General features: G+C 40.6%; 1 protein-coding gene across 1 annotated transcript; it reads right to left on the bottom strand.

Annotated features, from left to right (window-relative positions):
• Window positions 1–311: 311 nt before the first annotated feature.
• On the bottom strand, window positions 312–16853 carry LOC140492576 (very low-density lipoprotein receptor-like). Its single transcript, XM_072591557.1, has 14 exons — window positions 16835–16853; window positions 13824–13946; window positions 12524–12892; window positions 11061–11177; window positions 10859–10972; window positions 10204–10323; window positions 10001–10126; window positions 9215–9386; window positions 5294–5518; window positions 4795–4913; window positions 4576–4715; window positions 3396–3537; window positions 2058–2204; window positions 312–322 (listed from the first exon to the last, which is right to left on the bottom strand). Exons 1-14 carry the CDS (start codon window positions 16851–16853, stop codon window positions 312–314), a joined length of 1944 nt encoding a protein of 647 aa, XP_072447658.1.
• Between the last annotated feature and the right edge of the window lie 10355 nt (window positions 16854–27208).

Here is a 27208-nt window from a genome sequence, read left to right on the forward strand (position 1 = left end):
ACATGTACCTGCAAGTGCTGTATACATATAAAATCAGCCTATTTAGATATCTCACCTGGAAGAGACTCCCTACCTCTGAACCAAGAGACTCATCATGAGAGCCCTACACAGTGCCTGAACAAACAGCATTAGGCAACCCATACACATTAGCATGAGCAAATCTAAAGCAGGAGGTTCAATACTTAATTGCTGAACTAGTATTTACTAGAACATTAGCACCAACTGAAGAGTTCAACAATATTTCACCTTAAGCTATATTTAAAAAAGGTGGCTATTCACAACCCAGAACATTAGTTTTTAACATGCAGGTGTTAATTTGAATCTGAAAGTAATTTTAAAAGACAGAAAAGTTGAAAAAACAGGGAAAACACAGGATTCACCAATTCAGATGTACAAATCTATAAAGTGACAAAGATCTTTGTGCAAGTTTTTGAAATGAGTGTGACAAACTTTTTAATTAATGAGCAGCCCAAATCTTCTGTAAAAGTAATAGATTTTTTAAAAAATGCCTCTTCCCAGTCATTTTCCATTTTTTGATGTTGTCCATTGGATGTGTTGCTGGCTGGAATTACATGTCTCCAGGACAATTAGAACAATTACAGACAATAGTAAGCTGCCATTGTAAGCCAATACAGTTCTTGGAGTGCAGCAAACATTAGATTGTTGTTAGGATTTGGGGGGGGGGGGGGGGGGGGGGGGGAGAAAGAAGAAGAGGGGGTTACAATCCTGGTATTCAACAGGGAAAGAATAGCATAGATAGCCAAATTGGAGGGCACAAACTTTAGGTGGTGTTTTTATTCATGCATTGCCAGAGATCTTCCAGAGGCAAAAGCTATAGCTTTGGAAGGACAAAAAAATTAAACAAAAGAGGAGCCAGGTCAGTCACTGCAATGACTCTTGTGGATGGTACACTATTGCTATTGAAGGGAAGAATATTGATTAATGTATATCAGATGGATACTTTGTCCTGGATTCTCAAGCTTACTTTGTCAAAGCTACACCAAAGTGCAAATCCACTCTAGACACCTACCTTGTGCATGTTGGGTAGGCATTAAAGTGTCAGGAGCCAGGATACTTGCCTCCATATTCCTAGTCTTTGACCTGCTCTTTTAAAACATTGTCCAGTTCTGTTTTAGTTCAATGGTAATCCCCGAAGAGGTCAGTGAGGGATACAATGATAGTATGTCACTGAATGTCAAGGGTGATTCCTTTTCGAAAAGGAAAATGTCAACTGTCCAGCACTTGGTGTGACCATTTGCCAGTGGTTATCAGTCCAAGCCTGGCTGTTGTTTAAGTCATGCTGCATTATGGACAAGGGTTAATTTCCAGTATTCAAAAGGAGTCTTGAATGCTTACCATAATAACTAGGAGAAAGTGAGGTCTGCAGATGCTGGAGATCAGCTGAAAATGTGTTGCTGGAAAAGCATAGGTCAGGTAGCATCCAAGGAGCAGGTGAATCAACTTTTTGGGCATGAGCCCTTCAGGGATTCCTTGGATGCTACCTGACCTGCTGTGCTTTTCCAGCAACATTTTCAGCTACCATTATAACTAGACATCCTCACATCTGAGCTCAAAAATGGAGGAAAGGTGATCAATGAAGCAACTAAGATGGAACCGGGGACCCTTGAGGAACTCCAGTAATGCCCTAGGGCTGAGATGGCTCATTTGACAAGTTTGTGCCTGGCAGAGTCCAGCCAGGGGAGAGTTCCCTCAATTTCTATGACCTCAAATCCATTTAGAGCTGCACTAGAACAGCCACTGACATGGAAAACAGTGGATCTACCATACACTACTAATACTTCACTAACTATACCTTCAAATTCAACATTTGAAACTGACTTGGTATTTAATGGACAGAGTCTAAAATAAAAGATGCAATAAATCAGAATTAGAATCCCCTCCTCAGGGCCCATTGGTTTGATATAAAATCAAACATTTGATCTCCAGATTCAAGTATACTTTCAGTAGATTGTTTACACCATCCCAATGCTCAAATGAGGGGAACCTCTAGTCTATACCATGGAATATTTAGCACAAGCTTGGCTTTTGCTTTTTACCTGCACTACATGACCTTCCATCTGCATTCACATCTACATCGTTTGGACAGACACAAGTGTATGTTGATGAGTGAATACTAATGCGAGGAGCAGGAAGACACATGTATTCACAACCTCCATTCAAACTCCCATTACACCGATTTTTACCTGTTGAAAAATACATTGAAGAATACGGAGGAAGCCAGGCATATTATTAGAATTGAGATTACTTCATACTGCATTAAGTTTGTCCAATAAACTGTCAATATCCAAGCTTTATTTCAGAAATTCAAACATTGCCAAGTGTTCAATACAGCTGTTAACCAAGATTTCCTGCTCTCCTCACATCGTTAAATTGCAGTAGGAATTAGTTATGCAAGTCAACTTAAACATATCACAAATGCCAGTCCTCAATTGGAAAGGCAACTTAAATTACATGGTAAGACTGATGTTTTATTGGGTCTAAGAGATCAGCTAAAAGGCTGAAGAGCTAATGAAGCCACAAGTTCAACCAGCTAGCATACCAGACTAAGAAAAACAGTATGCAAGCTGTCCCCACTAATAACTTGTTGGGGAAACTTCTCCAGTTATCCAACTACAGGGATTTAAAAAAGACCTGCCTCTAGACCCTTCACTACAATTATGTATTCTTATTCTAAGGGCTGTCACATGGAGACCAGACAGTTCTGTCTGAGAATTCATAATTTGGAGAGAGAGAGTGTGGGAGTGAGCAGAGGCACACATTTCAATAGAGAAGTACAGGTCACAAGCAGGTAAGAAATAGACATTGTTTCTTTGTATTAATTTTGGTTATGCAGAGACAAAAGTAGATTAAGGGCCAGTTTCAACATTGAAGATTTCTTTACTCATTCATGGGATGTTGGTCATTGGCTAGGCAGCACTTATTGCTTGTGCCAGATTTCCCAGAGGGCAGTTAGTCACCCACATTGGTATCAGGTCTGGCCTCTGACTCCAGACCCAGTTTCCTTTCCTAAAGGATATTAGTGAACTGATGTCTCTTTTAAAAGTGGACTGGATTCACAATTAGACTATCTCCCATGAAGGGATTTAAACTTGGATCCCCAGAACATTATTGGGAATAATCATCTGTTGATAATGCAACTATTGCTTTCCCTAACGTGCATGCTCATTTTACCAGGTTGATAGATGGGCTATGACAATAAAGACATCAAATTTAATTTTCTTACACCAAATTTTCAAAGAATTGTACGATACTTGAGATTTGTTCAGTTTAGTCCAAAATGAAAATTATACAGCTCATTCTACACTGAATGTGGAGAATGAGATTTCATAATTGGCAACTTTTAGTATTTCTTTAAAATAGAACAATTAAGATACCTGATGGTTGTATTAACTCATGGTAAACAATAATATCATGAGGCTCATCAAGATTGGCAGCTAAAGTAGTTACATTAGCTCCTGTGAATTTATTGGCACGATAAATAGCTTCAGTCTCACCATCGATCCAAAAGACATGATCCTGTCAAAAAAATTAAAATTCAGGAATTTAATGTAGCGTTTGGATTCTAGTGCAAGTATACTAGTCCTCTACAAAGGAATGCATAATTCAATGGCCTTAATTTTTCAAATACATACAAGTATAAACAAAAATATACAAACTTCTTTCAAAACAGCTTGGGAATAATCTTCAGCACAGGTGCACTGGTCAAAAGTAGTTATATGCTAGAGATCACCACAAATGTTCCATATGTGCTAAATAAGTTTTGCTCCAATGACATGTGTTTTCTTATTGCTAAAATGGTTAGTGCATTGTATTACAGCATGGAAAGAGATCCTTTGGCCCAACTAGTCTAATGATGGCCATGTTCCCAAACCAAATTCCCACCTGCCTTCATTTGGCCCAAATTCTTCCAACTTTGGATGGGAGGGGTAGTGGGGATAGCAGATTGATAGTCAGTTCAGAAGTGGAGTGCTGGAAAAGCACAGCACACTTTTTAACCAGTGCCACACTTTGACCATATCCATCCAAATCTCTTATTCACAAGAATATCCAGTTGTCTTACAAAGAACTATACATGCATCCACCACTTCTCCTGGCAGATCATTGCACAAAAAAGTTGCCTCATGTCTTTAAAAAAAATCTTCCACTCCCTTAAAAAAAAGACTAGTTTGAACACTTACCCACTTTTCCCTACCACCAAGTGAGATTCATTTCATTTATCTATAACTGATTTTAGAGATCTTTAAGATAAAAGCCTGGCACTTTTTCCTCAAAGTAAGAAGGTTGAGGGTTGACCTTTTAAAAAAAAGTCCCAAAACATTCTGGTAATTCTTCTAAACCCTCTCCAGTTTAACATCCTCCCTATAACAGGTCAAGCCTGCATACAGTACTAAAGGAGACCAACATCCTGTATGTTAAATTGTCCTCCATCATTTGCACCTACCTCAGTTTGTTTTTGGGATGTTAGCTATAAAGTTAGACTTTGGATCAGAGTGGTGCTGGAAAAGCACAGCAGGTCAGGCAGCATCGGAGGAGCAGGGGAAAAAAACAACTTACCTCAAAGAGTGCTACACCAAGAGGATGAGCGAGGAATTCTTCAGATCTCAATACAGTTTGCCTATCCTGACCATTTAGATCAATGCTTGACAGGGTGTGCAGCTTTGAATCAACCCAATATAAACGGCTTTTCACAAAATCTGTGAATAAATATAAAAAAGGTTAGTGTACAAGGTCTGAAAGCATTTTTGGCAGAGCAGGCGCCAGTTGTCCACTTACCAAGTGTAATGTCATTTGGCCAGTAAATCTCTCTGGTAACAAACAGCTGGCGATCAGCACCATTCATTCCTGCCTTTTCTATCTTGGCTGGCTCACCCCAGTCTGACCAGTACATAAACCTTTTCAATTTAAAAAGAAACAAAGTTAATTGCTTGCAGTTGAAATGGAGGGGAGATTGCTAATCATGACCATTAAGTAAAATGGTCTTGGTTCCCATAGTCAAGTTGCTACATTAAGTGTAAATAGCTCCTCGGCTTAGAGTCTGGTGTGTGAACCTACACATCATTCAAACCCACTGCAGTATCAGCAAGTGATTAGTCATAACAAATAGAATGCCAAAACCTTGCAATTTCTTAGAAGACCTTGTGCCATGTTATACACATTTGAATAAAAATGTTAAATCCAATTAGCAATGTAATTAACTCACTCTTGTTGCTTGATTTAAATAAAAACCTTTAGCAAAGATATTGATAACAGCAGTTAAACAATTTCTCAATACCCAGTTAATGGATCAGCTACTATAGATGCTGGTTCCTTTAGGTTGTTCTCAAAGAGGATCTTCCTTTTTGTTCCCTTGAAATTGCCCACTGAAAGTGTTTTAGTGCCTGAATCTGTCCAATAAATGTTGGCATGAATCCAGTCTACAGCAACTCCCACAGGGTGGTACAAATCATTGAAGATTCTTGAAATCTCAATTGTACCATCTTGTTTGTTAATCAATGCACTAAAACAAAAAGAAAAAAGGTTAAGCAAAGTGGATTACAGTTTATTCAAAATTTTAAAGAATTAGAAAATAAAATCTAGTTGATTGGAATAAATCTCAAATCACAACCCACTGGCACTGATACCAGAAAGAGCTCTGTTAGCAGGTACAAAGCAAGTTGCATTGGTCCAAAGTTCATACACCGTCTGTAAATGTTACAGAATGGAATATTACAACATCTAAGAACAATGTTATGATCCAGAAGAATTTCAAAAGGAATTAAACAACTTTGACCAGTAGGATATAAACCAGTAAGGCTACAAATTCAGGTTTTAAAGTATCAAAATGTTCCTGTTAAGAGTCCAGACTGCTTGCAGTGATTATACATTGGCAACCGAGATTTCGTTATCCTGACTTAATGGGTACAATGTTGAGGGAAGTGGCTGGTGAACCACATGGACAGAGGTTCTGCATCTATGTTCAGTGTCTGAACAAGGCCAGGGATCAAGAGCACCTCCTGCTTGCCCTCACCCCCTCCCCAAAATTGGCCTGCCTCCAATAAAGGATACAACATTCCATTGTGCTACACAAATAGGTGCAAGTTGGAAGTTTGCTACATATGGAGCTTTTGATGTGCAGAGTTGCTTATTACTAAAAAAAAGTGTACAACTGATTTACAACAGATCGAGAATATACCAGCACTTGAGAAGTTAGCCCTGGCACGGAACTAAAGTTTACATCCCAAAATGACTAAATTAAAAATGGCACCATTTCAGCAACAGGTCTCTAACCTCTGATCACTAAAGATCTTTCACTCCCCATACAGTTTACTTACAAGCCTTTGCTTTTTAATTTTCCAGAATCTAGTTGTACGCAGTACTAGAATTAAGCAGCAAGGACTTTACACCTCAGTAAGAACTCAAGATAATGCAAAACAGAACCAAGCAGCAAGAATTAGAAATTTTACTAAGCACAAGTTTTTGATCATACAGGAGGCAGTTAGGGGAAAATGGGAATAGCAATATATGGTTAGACTGTTCACTGAGAATTACTAACTTCAGAATGGATTAAGTAAAAAGATTTTGCCCTTCAGAGAAAGCACATGATAATACTATTGACACCAACAGCAGTTACTGAAATTTCTCATGGTAGTGAGTTAATAAAGATGGACCAGAATAGTGATGTCTGATTGGACAAAGTGTTGAAGTGTTTCATTTACAAGCTATACCTTAAGAAATTTTACTTGATAGCAAACATACACACCACATTTAAAGTGGTTTTAAAATTTGAAAATCTAAGGTACCCGAGAAGTAGCATTGTTGGATACACTTACCTTCAGGAATTCATCTACAAATGGAAGATGGCGGCCTAGTGGTGTAATCACTCGACCATTAATCCAGAGACCCAGATAGTGATCAAGGACCTGGGGCCATGGTAGAATTTGAATTCAATATTGGGAATTGGGTATGAGGACCATGAATCCTTTGGATTGTCAGGAGAAACCCACTGTTCTTGAATATCCTTTAATGCAGAAAATTGCTATCCTTACTTGGTCTGGCCTACATGGGACTCCAGATCCACAGCAATGCAATTGCCCAGAGGGCAGTTAGAAGTCAGGTCAGGGATTGTCAGAATGCTGTTCTGGATAGTGACACCCAGCAATTAAGCTGCCATGTGCTGTGTACAGAAGGTTGAGATTGGGACAGTTGTCTGATGCAGGTTTGCAAGCTGCATAAAAATTGAACATAAAATTCCTACAGTGTGGAGGCTATTCAGCCCATTGAGTCTACATCAACCCTGATGAGTATCCCACCCAGACCCACCTCCTTATATCCTGTAACTCCACATTTACCATAACTAATCCAGCTAGACTACACACTAGATGGTTTCAGCATGGCCAATCCACCTAACTTGCACTTTGAACAGCAGAAACCCACTACAGACTTTGTAAGAACATATAAACCCCACAGAAACCAGGCTAGAATCAAACCTGGGCCATTGTTGTATATAAAAACACTGCAGCTTCACATGTAATCTCAATTGACTTAAGAACTGCTAAGTCAGAGGTACAACATGGAAACAGACCCTTCAGTCCAGCCTGTCCATGCCAACCAGATATCCCAACCCAATCTAGTCGCACCTGCCAGCACCCAGCCCATATCCCTCCAAACCCTTCCTATTCATATACACATCCAAATGCCTCTTAGATGTTGCAGTTGTACCAGCATCCACCATATCCTCTGGCAGCTCATTCCATACATGTACCACCCTCTGAAAAAGTTGCCCTGTACATCTCACCTTTTCCCTCACCCTAAACCTATGCCCTCTAGTTCTGGACTCCCTGACCCCAAGGAAAGGACTTTGCCTATTTACCCTATCCCTGCCCCTCAAATTTTGTAAACCCCTAAGGTCACCCCTCAGCCTCAGACACAAATGGCCCAACCTTCTCCCAGAAACAAGAGATTACTCCCCCTGATGGAGGTGGTCAGGAGGGGTGCAAAGTTAACCTCATGAGCTACACAAGCTAAAGGTCACCATCCTAGCAACTAATGATCCAAAAAAAGTGGATGGCCATGTTAAATTACCCAGCACCCAGGGGTGTGCAAGACAAGTGAATTTGCCATGGGGAAAATGAGGGGTTACAGGTGGGGGAAAGGGAGGGTCAGGGTGGGATAGCCCATCTGGATGCAATGAGCCAAATAGCCTGCTTCCACACTGTAGGGATTCATGAACTGAGTGATTGGACAGGTCTCTGACAAATGGAAAGAGTGGCTCTCCCTGGTCAGTTCAGCAGATGGGGATAAGACTTCTTGGGGAAAAAAAAAGTCAAGATGTATATGCAGTCTTAAGGAGGAATCACTGAGTCTAGGTAGAGCATTCCTGGCTCCTGCTTAAAAACATCCCAATTAAAAGAAAAACACAACCTTAGACACCGTGAAATGTTAGAAGAATTACTTCCACCACTTCAGCTTAACATTTTGGCCAGCAATGCAGACAAAGCCTGAGATCCACTTTGTCCAATTTAGACAAATATCAAGCTTGCTTTGAAAATGTTGGGCCACATTCTCTTGAATAAGGTGGACTTTAAAGACCAGACTCCTAAGAGTTAACCCATATCCATGGCTACCTCTGCTCCAAATTGGAGCAATTAACTCCAAGTCAAAAGAAGAGTTAGGAGGTTGACCAAGTAGATTTGTTAGCTAGACTAGAACCCATCACTGCAGAAGGGAAAATCCAGAGCTCTAGATTTTTCCTTAAAGCAATAATGGAAATAGTGAAAGCTGTATAAGATCATTGACTCAACAGGACAATTCAAAAGAAAAACAAAAAAGGTCAAAACACTTATCTTAGACCACAAAAGAGATCCCCTCTATCATATTGCAGTGTAAAACATTGCTTTTCCAACAACTTGATCTGAATGCAAGGCTAGAAACTTCAAGTGTCTTCAATCAATACCAGGGTTCTCTCACCAGTCTCAGTTGGCCAAGTGCCTGGCTTGCACAATGATGGTTCAATTCCTGCACCATGTTACTAGAAGGTGCCATCTTAAGATATCCCCTTGCTGAGGTGAGGAACCTCTGATTAAACCAGTCATTTCTAATTAAAGCAGCCCTCTGGGATTATGGAGAATTTAAAAACTGCTTAGAAGCAAACATTTACATGTCTGGAACTAGAAATAGATTAGACTCAGTTGGGCATTAGATTCTGAGCATTTACCTGATGATTGCATGCTCTGCCAAGTCAGCCCAGAAGATGGTCTGTACTGTAACATCAGCGTCAAGAGCAACAGCATTTTTCAGCTGGTCAACAATCAGAGTATATTCCAAGTGATGCAATCCCATTTTACGGATGTCATGACGATTATTAAAAATCAAAAAGGGCTCTTCTCCTGTTTGAAGATAACAAACACATGAACAAATGGATAGCACACATCCTTAATCTGATTCAGGTCAGAGGCCACTACTCCACCCATCATAATGCATTAATGAAGACCACCTCCTTAACTAAAGGTGAATCCTTTCAATGTTTGAGGGAAGACTGACAGCATATACTGCAAATTTACATAAATTGTTTAACAAGGTGCTAACAGCTGAGGCCCACCAAAAAAGTCACAGTATCAAATAAAAAGTGGTGAATTTTTTTATTGGACAATAAAACAGAAGATGGACCACAAGGTGAGGAATAGGCCATTCAGCCCTTTGAGGCTGCCTTACCATTTGATAGCCAGATATTCCTCATCCACCTTCTTACATTTTACCATAACCCTCGACTCCCTGGTCATGATCTATGAGAAGTGGTCAGTGGAAAGAATATAGAATGAGACTTAAAATCTCAAAATACTCAGTGAAAGTTTATGAAGCAAAAGGTGCTTTGTAGAGACCAGTCATTACTGGTGGAGATGTGAAGTCTACTAGCTTACCTTCAGTCCAAGGGAATTTTTTAAATAGCTGAAATTTAACTAGTCATTAAGTTTACTTTTTAAAAAACAGATATTGTACTTACCTACAACCTTACAAGCCCCATTGATCAGATCGAGGTGATATCCTTTCAGACACTCACACTGATAGCTTCCAACTGAATTCAGACAAATTTGACTACAGGATCCTGGATTTTGGCATTCATCAATATCTACACCAAAAAAAAAGAAAATCCCATCAAATTCCTGATCTGGGACAATGAGGTGAGATTTCCTGAAAAGAACTTGCCTGTACAGGAGTGTTGGTCAGCTAGTTCAAAGCCAGGTGGACATTGACATTCATAGCCAATGAGAAGATCTCTGCAGATGTGAGAGCAGCCACCATTGCTCAACAAGCATTCATCCACATCTGGAAAACAAAGTTGATTCTTCCTCATTGAGGACTTCAAAAACCAAAGATAAGCTCTAACTATTTACTTGCCTCCTGATGTATGTTCCCATATGCAGCCAGTATAAAAATTCAAAGTTTGAAATGTGTATTTGTATAAAAAAGGTTTTATTCCAGGTCAGCTTCAGCATTCAAATCCACATTGGGATGACTTCAAATAGACAAAGTAACATCGGTGTTGACATGGTGTTCTGTTTAAATTTAGTTATTTGCAATCTAAAACTTGACATTTTGACACATGAAACTGATACAAGAACAGTGACTGGTCTGAAAAGACAAGTTTATTGCTTATAAAACGAGCAGAGTCCAATCTATAAATTATATTGAAATGTTATGGAGATATTAGCCTAATGCAACTGGCTTTCCTCCCACCCTTGCAAAGAATGAATTTGCAAAACTAACATTTAAAAGTTAGATTTGTAGTTTGGATGTTCTGGTTGAAAGATTTAATCAAATTGAAAGACGACAAAAAGCTACAAGTTTTAAAGCCACATACTACATTGGAGGGGCTCATCACTCCAGTCCTTGCAATCTTGATGCTGGTTGCACACTTGGGTTATATTTATACATTCTCCAGTTTGGCATTGGAAATCTGAAGGCCCTGTGCACTCTGTAGCAGATAGAAAGGAAACCAAAAGTTAGTTTTGTTTTCAAGAGTTCAATAAAAGCACACTCACTGAATTTAAACATGTACTTACTCTCACAGTTGAGCTCATCACTTCCATCAATGCAGTCAATAAAGTGGTTACATTTCTTGCTTTCAGGAACACAGTTGTTATCACATCTGAAGTAGCCAGATTTGCATATTTGAAATGCTATTAAGTTAACATTAAGAAGTCATTGGAGCACATTCAAAAAAATCAGTATCAAAGACCAAATATAATACTATTATACAAACAATGTTGCTAGAATTCTCTAGGATCAAAAATTCAAAATCAATTGTAGAACTGAATTAGTTAGTTCAGTTGACATAAGTTATTTTATTAAAATGGACCAAGATGATTTTAATTCTATATTCAGTTTTGGAACACAGTACTATAGTAAATTGGGTAGTGTTTTGAAAGGGACCAGGTTTAATGGCTAATTTGATTAGAGATTAGTCTTGGTCAGATCAGAGACATCAAGGATAACTCCTGTTATTCAAATGGTGCCATGGAATTTTGAGTCTACTTGTGAAGATAGATCCTTGTGTATTCATCTGAAAACAGAGGGCTGCAGTTAATGGAGATCAGTCAAAAGAGGTGCGGTGCTGGAAAAACACGAAGTTGCACAGCATCTGAAGAGTTGATGTTTCAGACATAAACCTTTCAGATATTCCTGATGAAGGGCTTATGCCCAAAACATCAGCTCTCCTGCTCCTCAGATGCTACGTGACATTGTGCTTTTCCAGTGCCACATTTTATTTGCCTGAAAGACCACACATAGGGGTCAAAGGTCTGTTTTAGGTGCTGAATGCCATTTCAAATTTTAAGGGATCATGCCTCACTAGGAAAAAAAGGGGGGCCTGAGCCATAGCAGATCTTAAATACACCCCAGGTTCCACAACCATACTGAACTTTAAGAGCCAGACAATAATATTAGGATCAAGTTTATGGTTAGATTAAATTTCTGCTTCCATGCACCAATTTACCAAAAACTTATTCATTTGGTAGTTCAAATTAAGTCAGAACAATACAATGTGTAATTACTCTTCAGTCCAACTTGCCTATGCTGACAAGATATCCTAAATTAATCTAGTCCCATTTACCAGTACTGGGTCCATATCCCACTAAACCCTTCTTATTCATCTACCCATCCAGATGCCTTTTCAATGCTGCAATTGTACCAGCCGCTACTTCCTCTGGCAGCTAATTCCATACACATCACCCTCTATGAAAGTGTTATCCCTCAAGTCCCTTTCCCCTCATCTTAAACCTAAGCCCTCTTGTTTTGGATTCCCCTACCTTGGGGTAAAAGACCCTGGCTATTCACCTGAGGCCTCATGAATCTAGAAACATTTGTAGAAGGTCAACAGTCAGCCTTTGACACTGGGGAAAACAGCCCCCAACCCACAGAACAGGAGCAGTCCATTGTGTAGGCTTAGTAAATACTATTGAGTGGTGCTAAAAATTGAAGGGAAGGCAAACAATTAAATATAAAAAACTCAAAATAACAAACTTACGACACTGGGCTTCGTCACTTCCATCACTGCAGTCTTTATCTCCATCACAGTACCAGTGCTGATGAATGCATTGGCCAGAATCACACAAGAACTCAGCAGGGGGACAAGTCACTATTGAAAGTGTATATCCACACTGGTTTGGAGCTTCATCAGATTTATCTGCACAGTCAGCATTGGCATCACACAGCCAATTCAAGGGGATGCATTCAGAATTGTTGCACTGAAATTCATGGGCACCACAGGTGGGCAATCCACAGCCTCTCTCATCACTCCCATCACCACAGTCATCTGCACCATTGCAATGAAACTTCTTGGATATGCATCGACCACTGGTACAAGTAAACTCTAATGGATTACACGCAAGGGTAGCTAGAAAAACAATTGATTTCTTTCATTTTAAGATAGAAATTACTGACTGTATAAAAGCCAAGCTTTTATATTTCTTTACTGATGCAATCATTGCTGGAAGGATGTTATTTATTGCCTGCTCCCAACCACCATTATGTTGATGTGACATGCTGTGTGTTGTTTTGATAGGTTATTAAACTGAATGCCTAACAAACAATTCAAAAGACAATTAAAGAGTCAGCCACATTGCTGTGGATCGAGTTAGATGCAGGTCAGACATGCAAGGACAGCATGTAGCAGATTCAAAACCGGCATTACTGAACCATACCAGTGTTTATTGCAATCTGATAGTTACATGATCTGTATTACAGATGATTTATTGATGGATTTTAAAAAAAAATTCCACCAGCTGTTATCCTGAGATTTAAATCCCTGTCCCCAGAGCATCAGTCTCTAGATGTTAACAGTCATAGGACCAAACAGCATCTAAGTGCAGACTGGTGGTAAAACAGGCTTATTGCATACTGAAGTGCACGTTTGGAAGGTGGACATTTTGAAATGTGTTAAACTTAAGTCCACTATTGTGTAGCATAATTCACATGTCCTGAATTATGCTCCATCACAGTACAGATACTCCAAAATAAGAGGCATACAGGTGGCACCAGTACCTTTAATATTTACTCAGATTACTACTTTTCAGTGCCACAGGCAGAGATTACAGTTGATGGGTTTTAGTTATGAAAAGTCTGACCTTTACAAAAAAAAAATCAATGATTAAAGACAGATTATCCAATTGTGTACTGAAAATTATGCCTTGTTTTGCACAACGCCAACATTATGTTGACTAAAGGAAACAAAAAGTCTACAGTAATTTAGGAAGTAGCTCATTTATGCCACAAAAACAAATGCCTACTCATCCTTTGACAGAGAGGGGGAAGTCTTAATCACTTACCACAGTTCTCTTCATCACTACCATCTTCACAGTCTTTATCTCCATCACATTTCCAAGAGACAGGAATACACTGCACAGCTCCAGAACTACAGTGTACTTCACTGGCTTGACACGTGTCCGTGCCTGAAACACATTACCAGGATCACTTAAAACTGCAACATTCTTGCCTTAAAGTTTAGAAAGTGCACACCAGTTAAAAATTACCTTTTAGCTGCCTTAGTTCTTCAAGTATGGCACTCACCAGATTACCATTGGAGATCAATGAAGAGCAAAAAACATTTTATCACACTGGCTTAGAAGGTGCTCATAATATTATGTCTAGGCCTGGTCAATTATCCAGGAGAGATAGAACAGAACAGCAGTACAGGCCCCTTCAGCCCCTAGAGGTTGTGCTAGCCTTTTATCCTAAAAAGGGAAACTAACAGACATATCCTTCATTTCACTATTATTCATATGCCAACATAAGAATCACTTAAATGTCCCTAATGTACTGACTACCAATGCTGGCAGGGCATCCCACAAGCCATGTTTAAAGAACCTACTTATGACATCTCCCCAAAACTTCTCTCAAATCAAAGTTATGTCCGCTCATAACAGCCATGTCCAACCTGGGAAGTCCAACTATTCACTATGCTCATCTTGTACAGCTCAATCGAGAAACCTTCACTCAATGAGGAAAGCCCTAGTTCCCTCAAGGACATGCCCTCCAATCCAGGCAAGTCTCCTCTCCACCCTCTAATGCTTCCACATCCTTTCAATACTGAGGTAACCAGAACTGAACAATATTCTAAGTGTGGTCTAACCAGGGCTCTGTCAAGCTGCAGCATAACCTCACAGCTCTTAAATTCGATCTCCTGTTAATAAAAGCCAACACACCATATGCCTTATTTACAAGCCTATCAACTATTGCTACTTTGAGGGGTCTATGGACAGGGGCCAAGATTCCTTTGCTCCTCCACATTGCCAAAAAAATCTTACCTTTAACCTTATATTCAAATTCAACCTTCCAAAATTAAGAATTTTGGACTTGTCTAGGTTGAACAGCATCTGTCACACCAGTACAGCTCTACATCCTGTCAACATCCCATTGCTATTTACAACAGCCCTCCACACTATCCACAACTCCAACCTTACTAACCCACTCTTCCACTCCTTCATCCATGTCATTTAGAAAAGTCACAAAGAGCAGAGGTTCCAGAACAGATCTCTACAGAGCACCATTGGTTACCAAGCTCCCGGTTGAATACTTCCATTACAAACCACTCTTTATGGGCCAGATAAATCTGTATCCCATGCCTCTTTACTTTCTGAATGAGCCTACCATGGGGAACCTTATAAAGCACCTTGCTCTACATCCAGTGTATTTGTAGAGTTATAGAGCAGGGGTTTATACTTCAGCTATAAAGCCCTAATTGGACAGGACCTGAAGGCAGTAAACACCTTGGGCACTACATCTTAGGGGATGTATGTGTCTTGAAGTGACTGACAGATATCAGAAGCAACAGCCAGAACTCAGATTAAAGTTAGAGAAAATGCAATTTTTGGATGAAGGAAAATATGAAAAGCACTTGATCCAAGCAGTGAAGATACAGATGGGCTGAAGAATTAAACCTGTACAGCTATTTGGGGCACTGATAGGAGGCAGCAGCTAACAAAGTGCAGTTAAGGAAAGGCTTTCCAGGAAAGTTAAGAGACTGCTCCATACAAAAGCATATAGTTGGGAACTCAGGACATAACTAAACAATTATGTAAGTTTTAACTAATGGAAAGCATATACACTTTATCCAAGGGTTGTATAATCCCAATCCAATTGGATGGTAGAACTGTCCCAAAGAAATTAATATACCTACACATGAAGAAAGATCCAAAACTTTTAGAAATAAAAGCAGAATCTGTCAAATTTACTGCTAATCAACAGTTTATTACATTACAGAACTCCCACCAGACACATCCACATTTTACACAGTCCTTTGGCATCCACCAACACAATCCTGACTTTTGAAATAACATGCAATAGAACATTGCATTTTATTAAATAAATGGTTTTGATAAAAATTAAAAATAAACTCGCTTGCTGTTGGTGGTAGGATACAATTCCAGTCAAGCAAAATAACAAGTAAAAGAAAATCTCCACAAACGAGAAACATTGGGATCAAACTCTTACTCATCAGTCACGGTTATTTAGTCAGTCTCGAGGTACTGTCCACAGGTGATTTTCTCGAATAAAGTTCTAGCAATACTTAGAATTAAGCCACATCACTACTCACCATTGACTGTGGTAGGAGAATAGGAACATAAGGCGAGCAGGAAGACAGCGACTGGAAAAGGGAGCATGTCATTAAGCCGGAGGGACCCTAACTGTAAACACCGTCCCTACTCCTCACCGATTAAATTCCTGAATTTGTTTATCTCTCCAACTCACCTAAACAACACACCCAGGCATGCTATTTTATCATTTTTTTTACTCTTCCGACAATTGATTGGTTATCGGGTGCCTTCTATTCTCATTAGCTTCTTAACCTATCGATATTAACCATTGGTATTGCTACTTAATAACGATTGATCAATCAGACCTAATTGCAATCTGTTCTTATAGTTAATTCTAAACGGTACTGATCGCTGTCCACTGAGTTAGCACCTTCCACTTGACTCACTGAATTCAAATATTGATCTTGCTCGATGGTCAGATTCCCACGTGAGATATTGACCTGTACCTAGTTATAATTTCAATGTGGTCTCTGTGGCTGGATATTGTTAGAGGGTTCTTATAATGCTGTGGTAGCGTCCCCACCCCGAAACCAGGAGAGCTGGTGTGTAATCACATCTCTGAGCAGATTGATGGGCACACAGAGGTTTCTCTTTTAGGTTCTGGTTCCGCCTGCTCCAGAGCTGTGGGTATAATATCAGAATGAGCCAGTTAGAAATATCTATACCAGATTTCAGTGTACTCTCTTGTCAAATTGATGGTGGTTTAGATTTAAAATCGGAGGTAAAGTCACCCCTGTCATTACCATAAGACTCCTCAGTCATTATAGCCGTGATGTGGAGGTGCTGGTGTCAGACTGGGGTGTACAAAGTTAAAAATCACGCAACACCAGGTTATAGTCCAACAGGTCCATTTGGAAGCACTAGCTTTCAGAGCGCTGCCCCTTCATCAGGTAGTACTACAGGTGGGGAGAGATGTTGAAGGTGTTTTGTGGTAACCGAGCTGGTACAGGGATTTAATCTGTGCTGTTAGTGGCACTCTGCATCACAAACCAGCTGGCCAGCCAACTGAACTAGCAGACCCCAACACCATTTAGAATTGGATGACTGAAAAGATTATTTTGAATGTGAAGCATATTTTAAACATATCTTTCAATTGAATGAATGCAAAACTACTAAATCATGAACATTTTAATGTGGACATTAGCATGTTAAATTCACTTGCTCTGTTTGTGTTGTACATTGGTGTTGAATGTCAACATTTAATGTAACAAAACACAGTGTTGGTAATGGCACTAATGCAGAAGCCCAGGTTAATGGGAGCATGGGTCCCACTGAAGCAGGTGGTGAAATTTGAACTCAGCCCAGGGCTCTTGTAGTCCAGTGGTAGTGCCTGAGCCTCAAGGCTGGGTTTATGTCCCACCCACTCAGTGTGTGCCATCACTTGTCTAAATGAGTTGATTAAAAATAGGCACAATGTGTTGTAGGAGGAGGTGTATGGTTGAGATATTTTCTAATCAATCAGTTCAGAGATGTTATTGTACACCTGTGAAGTATGTGGGACTTGAACACTTGTTTCAGAGACAGGGACAATACCACTCTGGCCCAAGATTCCTTAGATCCATGGTATACAGATCATTTGATGGAGACTGATTACAGTAAAATCTAAAATCATATTTGATTATTCTATCAAGCTTACGTACTTAGAAACTTTTTGGCTGAGGTTATGACACATCAATACCCTATTGTGACAATCTCCCAGCAGCCTAAATGAACTCAGGATGTCACAGAATCATAGAGATGTACAGCACGGAAACAGACCCTTTGGTCCAACCCATTCATGCTGACCAGATATCCCAACCCAATCTCGTCCCACTTGCCAGCACTTGGCCCATATCCCTCTAAGCCCTTCCTTTTCATATACCCATCCACAGGCCTTTTAAATGTTGTAATTGTACCAGCCTCTACTACATCCTCTGGCAGCTCATTCCATACAATGAAATGTCATTGAAAGACCATTTCACCCCTATCTCTTGATGTCTTCAAAATGTAAAAAAATCTTTTTCTGGACTAATTTCAATGATTTAGAATTCTGCAGGTCCACTACTCGCTGACTGAAGAACTCTTTCCTCAGCTCTGTCTTGAATGGCCTATCCTGTATCATGACACTGTGCCCCTTAGTTCTACACTTAGGGGAAACATCACCCTGTATCTAATCTGTCCAGCCCTGTTAGAAATTTATATGTTTCAAACCAATCCTCTCTCATCCTTCTAAGCTCTAGTGAACACAGACCTGCTCAATTCTGCTGATTCTTTGGTTCATGACCTCAATGGCAATTATATCCTTTTAGTAATTGTTTGCTGTACCTGCCTGTTTACTTCCATTAACTGATGTAAATGGACACTCAGCTTCCTTTGTTTGTGAGTACTTTTCAATATAGTACCACTCAAAGAATACTCTTCCTTGCTGTTTTTCAAGTGTTTAATTTTACATTTAACCATGTTGTACTTCTTCCACCTTGTGTTTGCCAATCACTCAACTTGTCTAATTCACCTTACATTCTCACCAACGTGCCCAATTTTGTGTCATCAGCAAACTTGGAAATGTTGCATTTGGTTCCCCCAACCAGGTCATTTCTATATATTGTGAATAGCTGTGGCCCAAGCATTGACCCCATTAGTCACTGTCTGCCACCTGGAAAAAGACTCATTTATTCCCCCTCTCTGTTTCCTGTCCGTGTGTCAACCTATTCTTAATCCATGCTAATACATTACCCATTACCCAATATGCTTTAACTTAGCCCACTAACCTCTTATGAGAGACCTTATCAAAGCTTTCTGAAAATGCAAATATACCACATCCACTGGTTCTCCCTCATCTAGCTTTCTTCCTTCATTTTTATGCCAGACAGGAATGAATAATTGTTATATTTTATGCACATAAATTATTTAAATATGAACCATTGTCTATACACCATCAGCTATAAGGTTCTCCTATCCATCCTTGCCAATTCTTGCCTGATACCCTCATGGTTCCCTGTATTTACATTCAGAGCCATGTCAGAGAAACAAATCTAGTTACCAATAACTTAAAGATCTCACATGGGTTTGCTATTTCTGAATAATATTCCAAGCCTGACACCGAAAACAATGACTTGGAGCAGCCACATTCACACTGAAATGTGAGTGTCATATATACTGAGTAATAGTCAAATTTTTTTAACCACTTTTTAAGGTTGAATTTATGGGGTCGACTATTATATGGATATTACTTTTGAGGGCCCCATCAAAATTCATACCATATCGTTAGCAGAAGCTTAATTGATCTCCAAACTAATAAAGAAAAATACACAATGAATTATGGTAATTCAGAAGACCTGGAGTGGAGTGGGACGGCCGGCACACTGACTCATAAATGTTGATCTGTTATCTGTGAAGAACTCGGGTCAATGTTTACATGAGATATATGGAGAATTCCAAATTTTTTTGCCCAAAAATAAGGTTCCACTTTTGCATGAGATTGACTATTACTCGATTATACACAGTATGCAAAAACATGGTGATATTTAAGGGTGGGGTATTTTTGGTGTTGGGGGAGAATCTATCACAATAGCTTAATGCCAGAATTTCACTCCCCCAGTGTAGCATGAACAGTTTAGTTCTGTAATGTACATTTGGGGTGGTTATGTACCTCAGAGTTCCCTGTTGAGGCATGACACAGGCCTGTTGGTGAAGTTCCCATTGCATACTGTACCAGCATCATGTATACCAGCATACTGTACTAACATAAGGCATCATTGTGATTGATTTGGCAGTTCAGGCATCAGTGTTCCCTTACTGGCATTTCCCACAAGTCTGATAAGGACATCATTGTTGCTGGAGTCCTTGTGGCCTTGCTGCATAGGTGAACACAGCATTGAAGGAGAGAGCAATTACATCAGCATTAGTAAACTCTGCAACACCAGCTACTTCCAGTTGGAGAAGCAACAGGAAGCACAATGCAGATACAGATTATCATCACCAAACTGTGCTATCTGCTGGAGTAGGACTTGGTCTTAGAGAGACTGACTGGCAATCCCATCCCAGGAGCTTTCACGGTTACAGCTGCCCTGAAGTTCCACCACAATAGCTCATTCAGAGTCAAAACATGTGTCACTGGAAAACACAGCAGGTCAGACAGCATCTGGGAAGCAGGAGAGTCAACGTTTCAGACATAAGCCTTTCATCAGGAATGAGCTTGGTCCAAGAACCAGTATAATATCTCCCAAACCTTAACCCAAGTGATTTCCTGTGGAGCTGAGAGGGTTGAGGTGGAAGCTTATAGAGGTGGATACGATTACGAGAGGCAGGGATAGTGTGAATAGGAAGCAACTGTTCCCCTTAGTTGAAGGGTCAATAATAAGGGGGCATGACTTCAAGGTGAAAGGCAGGAGGTTTAGAGTGGAAAAATATTTTCACCCAATGGGTGGTGGGCCTGGGAATGTAGTTGAGGCAGGAAATCTCTCGTTTAACAAGTACTTGGAAGAGCTTGAAGTGTCATAACCTTCAAGGCTTTGGGAATAATGTAGGAAATTGAGACTGGTGTAGATTTAGTGTAGCTTTGGCAGTACAGACTTGATGTACTGTACAATTCTATGATTCTAACCCACAAATGAATCCATGATGTCACTGATGTCATTTTCTCCAGATTATGCTGTTTCCACCCTTCCCCTTTCATGTGAAGATCAAAAAGACCCGTCAGCGGGATTCTCCTCCATTCATAGATTTCACCAGATGGATGGGTGCTTTTGGCTGAACCTTAACACCAACCTGCAGTGTTTGCCAATGGGGTTTAACTCCTCTGTGACCATTGATGCCATATTGTGGAGGTCTCTGCCACATATCTTGGCAGCTGCAGGGAGGAATTGGTACTGGAGAACTCTCAGGTTCCTGACCCTTGGATGGCAGCTGGGAAACAAGATACCCTCCAAACACAGCTCATGACACCTTCACCAAAACTCCCTCAGACTGATGCAGCACTGCTCCTATTTCCAACTAGGCCAGAGTGAAACAGACCCTATGCCTCCTTAGGATGAAGGACTATGGATCTTGCAGTACAGACCAGAAAGGGTACTCTGTTACTTTCTGACAGACTGTGTGCCCTTCACAGACAAACTGGGAGATGGCCTGGATGCAGAGAAAATGGGGAATCAATGGCTATCTTCTGAGGATGAAGATGAGGATCAGGACATTGACATCTGAGAGAAAATGCTGGAACAAACCACTGATGAGTTAGAATCTAACTGAAACCTGCATCAGCTGGATTTATGTCTACCTACTGTGTGACTTTATAAGGCAAGCAGCCCATGGTCAAATGTGGACCTGGTCATATTTGCAATCCTTAAACTTTTCTAGAACTACATAAATTGCTCTTTCTCCATTTGAGTGTGTGCTTGATATCTTTGACTGGTTTATTTTCAAGTATCCACACTTTATAGGTGCAACTCACTGTTAGGGGACAAAGAAACAATCAGTGAGACAGAGCATTAACAAACCATCGGGATTTGTTCAGGTTTCAGTCAGTATCATGTATCATTTAGTGAAGTTTCTCATGTTAGGCAGCTGATTGAGGCCGCTGTTGAATCTCCTTTTCAACCCTTCCAGCTTCGATGGCCCTCGGTTTTTCAGAGTTTGTGTAGATTGTTAATTGCCCAGAAATACTTGAGCAACCTACAAGTTTGCATTTAGCCTGAGAGAGGCAGTGATTTGTGCAGCTTTACTTGTAGACCACTGAGGGAGAGCACTAGACCATTGTCCAGCTCCTGGCCTTGAAAATCTGATAGACTGCATGAATCTTTTTTCCAGAAATGTGTGAAATTGTGAATGACTCCATACTCTCACTCACGAGGATCATGGACATGTGGAGTGATGTGCATTGGCCAGGCCCTCACACATTCCCTGCAAATGTTTCATCCTTGGTGTTGCCCACAATAAAACGTAGTCATCAACCTCATGGTTCAAGGATCCATGCTGACTGGATTTATCTGCAGTCAGGAAGACCGTGGCTGCTTGGGAGAGATGTGGAAAAATTTGGCCATTACAACTTCTTTCATTCTGGGGAATGTCTGAAAATCTGCTTATCTCTCATGTGGCTGTGATTTCTGTAGGATTAGTAGGCAAATTCATACTTCATAATTGACTTGGTTTAGTTATCATCACACAACCAATGTATATTCATTGATGTATCGAATGTTACATTATTCTGCTTAGCTTTAATTGATAAAGAAATGCATTATGGGATTGTGAAGAGTGAAGAAAATGCATTGATGTTTCAGAGTTGTAGCTACAAGGCTGATGAGTCCTGTTTAATTTATTTCTTGATTAAAACTATAAACAAACTTCTTATAGAATCCCTACAGTGTGGAAGCAGGCCATTCGGCCCATCAAGTCCACACCAACCCTCTAAACAGTATCACACCTAGTCCTACACCCCATCCCTATAACTCTGCATGTCCCATTGCTAACCCACCTAGCCTGCACATCCCTGGACACTATGGGCATTTTCCCGTGGCCAATCTACCCTAACCTGTACAGCTTTGGACAGTGAGAGGAAACAGGGGCACATGGAGGAAACCCATGCAGACACGAGGACAGTGTGCAAACTCCACACAGACAGCTGCTGGAATTGAACCCGAGTCCCTGGCACTGTAAGGCTGCAAAACTAAGCACTGAACCACCGTGCTGCCCACAACTATTTCACAATTACTTTAAAGAGGATACTTGTGGCACGAGGTGGTAGTGTTCTTACCTTTGAGCCAGAAGGTCATTGTTCAAGTCCCACCCTGGTGGTGTGTCATAACATATCTAAATAGAATTTTATGTTTAAAAGTTAAATTAATTTTAAAATTGTTTATAATAATCCAGTATAGCAGTAATGAAGTAGCATATATTTAATCTGCCACTTAACACAACAAAGAGATTGGAAGAATGCTCTGATTGGTCCACATCCATTACAGTAAACCATGGATTTGTTAGGTCATTCTGCTCAAGAAAGAACACCATTACTTTCAAGAATAGCAAAATACTGCAGATGTTGAAAATCTAAAATAAAAAGCAGAAAATTCTGGAAAAATTCAGCAGGTTTGGTTACATTTGAGTTGACAGAAAAAGCTTCAGTACAATAATCTCTAAATCAGAATGGTAACCTTCCTGATGAAGAGCTTATGTTTGAAATGTCGATTCTCCTACTCCTCAGATGCTGCCTGACCAGCTGTGCTTTTCCAGCACCACATTTAGGGTAATCATGTAGGGGAGGGGGTCTCAGTGGGTTACTCTTCGGAGAGTCAGTGTGGACTTGGTGGGCTGAAGGGCCTGTTTCCACATTGTAGGGATTCTATTCTATGACTTTTCGAGTCTGATCTTCGGCATCTGCAGTACTTACTTTCTTTCAAACGTTAAAGAGGGCAACATTGGAAGACATGTGATTAAATGACAACAACTGGTGACGCAGAACCAAAGTGGGCATTAGAACAGATTACAAAGGGGGAGGAAAGAGGCATTACGGGGAGGTGTAAAATAGCAGGAAGATGAACAGCTGTCAACTGAATGCAAAAACAAGAGAGAAGAGTGAAAAATCTTCTTCAACTCTGTTCTCTTCAAAAAAACTCCAGCAACTTAGTGAAACAAAATTTTCTCCTAAGAAATCCATACTGGCCTGTACTAATTAAGCCACAATGTTTCCATGTGACTTTTAATTCTATCCTAATTAACTGTTTCAAGAAGTTTCCCACGATTGATATTAAAAGTTGAACTATAGCTAAGAGCTACTGTGGCTGGGTCAGTAAGTATATTCAGGGTTAAGACAGACAGATTTTAAATCAGGAAGGGAATCAAGGGTTATGGGGAAAAGGCAGGAAAGTGGGGTTGAGGATTATCAGATCAGCCATGATCTCATTGGATGGCAGATTCAATGGGCTGAATGGTCTATGTCTGCTGGTATGGTTTATTTTCACTTTGGAATGCTGAAGGGATGATGCTGTTGGGGATTGGGGCTGGGGGTTGCACATTCAGATGGATCCAAGTTCCAGGGAGAGGTATTCCAAATCCAGTAATAACTCTTGGTCTCAAAAGATTGACTTGACAGTATGCAAGGGTCATGTGTTCTGTTGATGAGTAAGATGTTTCCTTAACTTCAGAAATGAGGCCAAGTCGGTGTCAAGATGGTTGGAGCCTAATTCAAGCTTTTGATCAAATTCCTTTTGTGGATTTGATTGAAGATTCAGCCTAAACTAGTTAACATAGTAACTAACAGCACCTTTTACCTCTGTTGAACTTGCAGAATATTTCACAATTTGACATCTTCCTCCTTTCTTTCATATCTGATGTCCCAAAATGACCAAGGTAGGATTTTTATAAAATAAAATTACACTCGGTTTTGCTATAACTCGTGCAACCCTGTGTTATAAGAAAATCACGTAATAGCAGCACCACTTAAACTAATGGAGCCAGAATTGCTTTATAACCAATACACAAATTAAAAGTTTGCACTTTCGAAACAATGCCCCCAGTTCATCAATCACGTTAGTGCGAATTTGCATTAGTGCAACATGTGTTATAGCAGAGTGACCTGTAATTGGTTTGGATGAGGAATTTGCTCCTCAGGGCAGCATTTATTTCCCATCCCTTGGTGTCTCTGAGAAAGTGGTGCCCAATCACTTTCTTGAACCTTGATTGTCCATGCTGTGTTTGGACTGCCTCAATGCTGTACGAGAGCAGTTCCAGAATTTTGACCCAATGATCACAATGGATTGGTAGTATGTCTCCCAACTTGGCCAGGAACTTGGAGGTGATAGAGATACCATTTGTCTGCAACCCTTTTCCATCTAGCTGAGAGCTCTCAGGCTTGAGAGGTGCTTCTGAAGAAGCCACAACACAATTTTTCCAGTGCATCTCATCAACATTAAACAACATCTACAGCCGAAACCAATGGAAGCAGATGTTTGAAGTGACAATTGGTGTCAAGCTCCAGGCAGTGGAGACTTGCCCTTTATTCAGGGCTGGGTTAGATAGATGTTTGACAGGCAAAGGAGTCAATGATTATGGGGTGCAGACAGGAACATGGAATGAGACTACAATCAGATCAGCCAGGATTTTATGGAATGGTGCTGCAGGTTCAGAAAGCCTTGAGCCCCGACTCTGCAGCTGCACCCATCCAGGCCAGTCGGGAGTATTCCATCATATTCCTGACTTCTGTCTTGTAGGCTGTGAAAAGGCTTCGGTGAATTATTGGTTTGCACAATTCCTCGTTGAAGGAAATAAAGGACTGGCAGCTTAACATTCCAGGGTGTAGAAGTTTCAGGCATTAATGGTGGGTTGAGAGAGGTGGGAACATTAGATTATTGATGAAGGAAACCATCACTGCAGTAATGCGGGGTGGGGGCAGGGGGGGAGATGTCCGAGAAGGGTCTTCAAATGAAGCCACCTGGATAGAAATAAAACAGAAGCAATTAGAGTGACAGAGTCAGAGATGTACAGCATGGAAACAGACCCTTCAGTCCAACCCATCCATGCCAACCAGATATCCCAACCCAATCTAGTCCCACTTGCCAGCACCCAGCCCATATCCCTCCAAACCCTTCCTATTCATATACCCATCCAAATGCCTCTTAAATGTCACAATTGTCCACCACATCCTCTGGCAGCTCATTCCATACACATACCACCCTCTGCATGAAAAAGTTGCCCCTTAGGTCTCTTTTATATCTTTTCCCTCTCACCCTAAACCTATGCCCTCTAGTTCTGGCCTCCCTCACCCCAGGGAAAAGACTTTGTCTATTTATTCTATCCATGCCCCTCATAATTTTGTAAACCTCTATCAGGTCACCCCTCAACCTCCGATGCTCCAGGGAAAACAGCCCCAGCCTGTTCAGCCTCTCCCTGTAGCTCAGATCCTCCAAACCTGGCAACATCCTTGTAAATCTTTTCTGAACCCTTTCAAGTTTCACAACATCTTTCCGATAGGAAGGAGACCATAATTGCACGCAATATTCCAACAGTGGCCTAACCAATGTCCTGTACAGCCGCAACATGACCTCCCAACTCCTGTACTCAATACTCTGACCAATAAAGGAAAGCATACCAAATGCCTTCTTCACTACCTGTGACTCCACTTTCAAGGAGCTATGAACCTACACTCCAAGGTCTCTTTGTTCAGCAACACTCCCTAGGACCTTACCATTAAGTGTATAAATCCTGCTAAGATTTGCTTTCCCAAAATGCAGCACCTTGCATTTATCTGAATTAAACACCATCTGCCACTTCTCAGTCCATCGTCCCTTCTGGTCTAGATCCTGTTGTAATCGGAGGTAACCCACTTCGCTGTCAACTACACCTCCAATTTTGGTGTCATCTGCAAACATACTAACTGTACCTCTTGTACTTGCATCCAAATCATTTATGTAAATGACAAAAAGTTGAGGGCCCAGCACTGATCCTTGTAGCACTCCACTGGTCACAAGCCTCCAGTCTGAAAAACAACCCTCCACCACCACCCTCTGTCTTCTACCTTTGAGCCAGTTCTGTATCTAAATGGCTAGTTCTCCCTGTATTCCATGAGATCTAACCTTGCTAATCAGTCTCCCATGGGGAACCTTGTTGAACGCCTTCCTGAAGCCCATATAGATCATATCTACTGCACTGCCCTCATCAATCTTCTTTGTTACTTCTTCAAAAAACTCAATCAAGTTTGTGAGGCATGATCCCGAATCAGTCCTTGCCTTTCCAAATACATGTACATCCTGTCCCTCAGGATTCCCTCCAACAACTTGCCCACCACCGAGGTCAGGCTCACTGGTCTATAGTTCCCTGGCTTGTCTTTACCGCCCTTCTTAAACAGTGGCACCACGTTTGCCAACCTCCAGTCTACCGGCACCTCACCTGTGACTATCGATGATACAAATATCTCAGCAAGAGGCCCAGCAATCACGTCTCTAGCTTCCCAAAGAGTTCTCGGGTACACCTGATCAGGTCCTGGGGATTTATCCACCTTTAACCAATTCAAGACATCCAGCACTTCCTCCTCTGTAATCTGGACATTTTGCAAGATGTCACCATCTATTTCCCTACAGTCTATATCTTCCATATCCTTTTCCACAGCAAATACTGATGCAAAATATTCATTTAGTATCACCCCCATTTTCAGT

Source organism: Chiloscyllium punctatum, chromosome 2, assembly GCF_047496795.1.
Source record: "Chiloscyllium punctatum isolate Juve2018m chromosome 2, sChiPun1.3, whole genome shotgun sequence".
Taxonomy (NCBI): domain Eukaryota; kingdom Metazoa; phylum Chordata; class Chondrichthyes; order Orectolobiformes; family Hemiscylliidae; genus Chiloscyllium; species Chiloscyllium punctatum.

What these genes read in the sequence shown, in the direction of transcription:
- LOC140492576 (XM_072591557.1), bottom strand. An exon ending in TGATGAGCCCCTCCAATGTA is followed by an intron (nt 10,324 to 10,858) that starts GTATGTGGCTTT and finishes TTTGTTTTCCAG; the next exon opens with ATGTGGATGAATGCTTGTTG. An exon ending in TTGGTGTAGCACTCTTTGAG is followed by an intron (nt 3,538 to 4,575) that starts GTAAGTTGTTTT and finishes TTTTTTTGACAG; the next exon opens with GATCATGTCTTTTGGATCGA.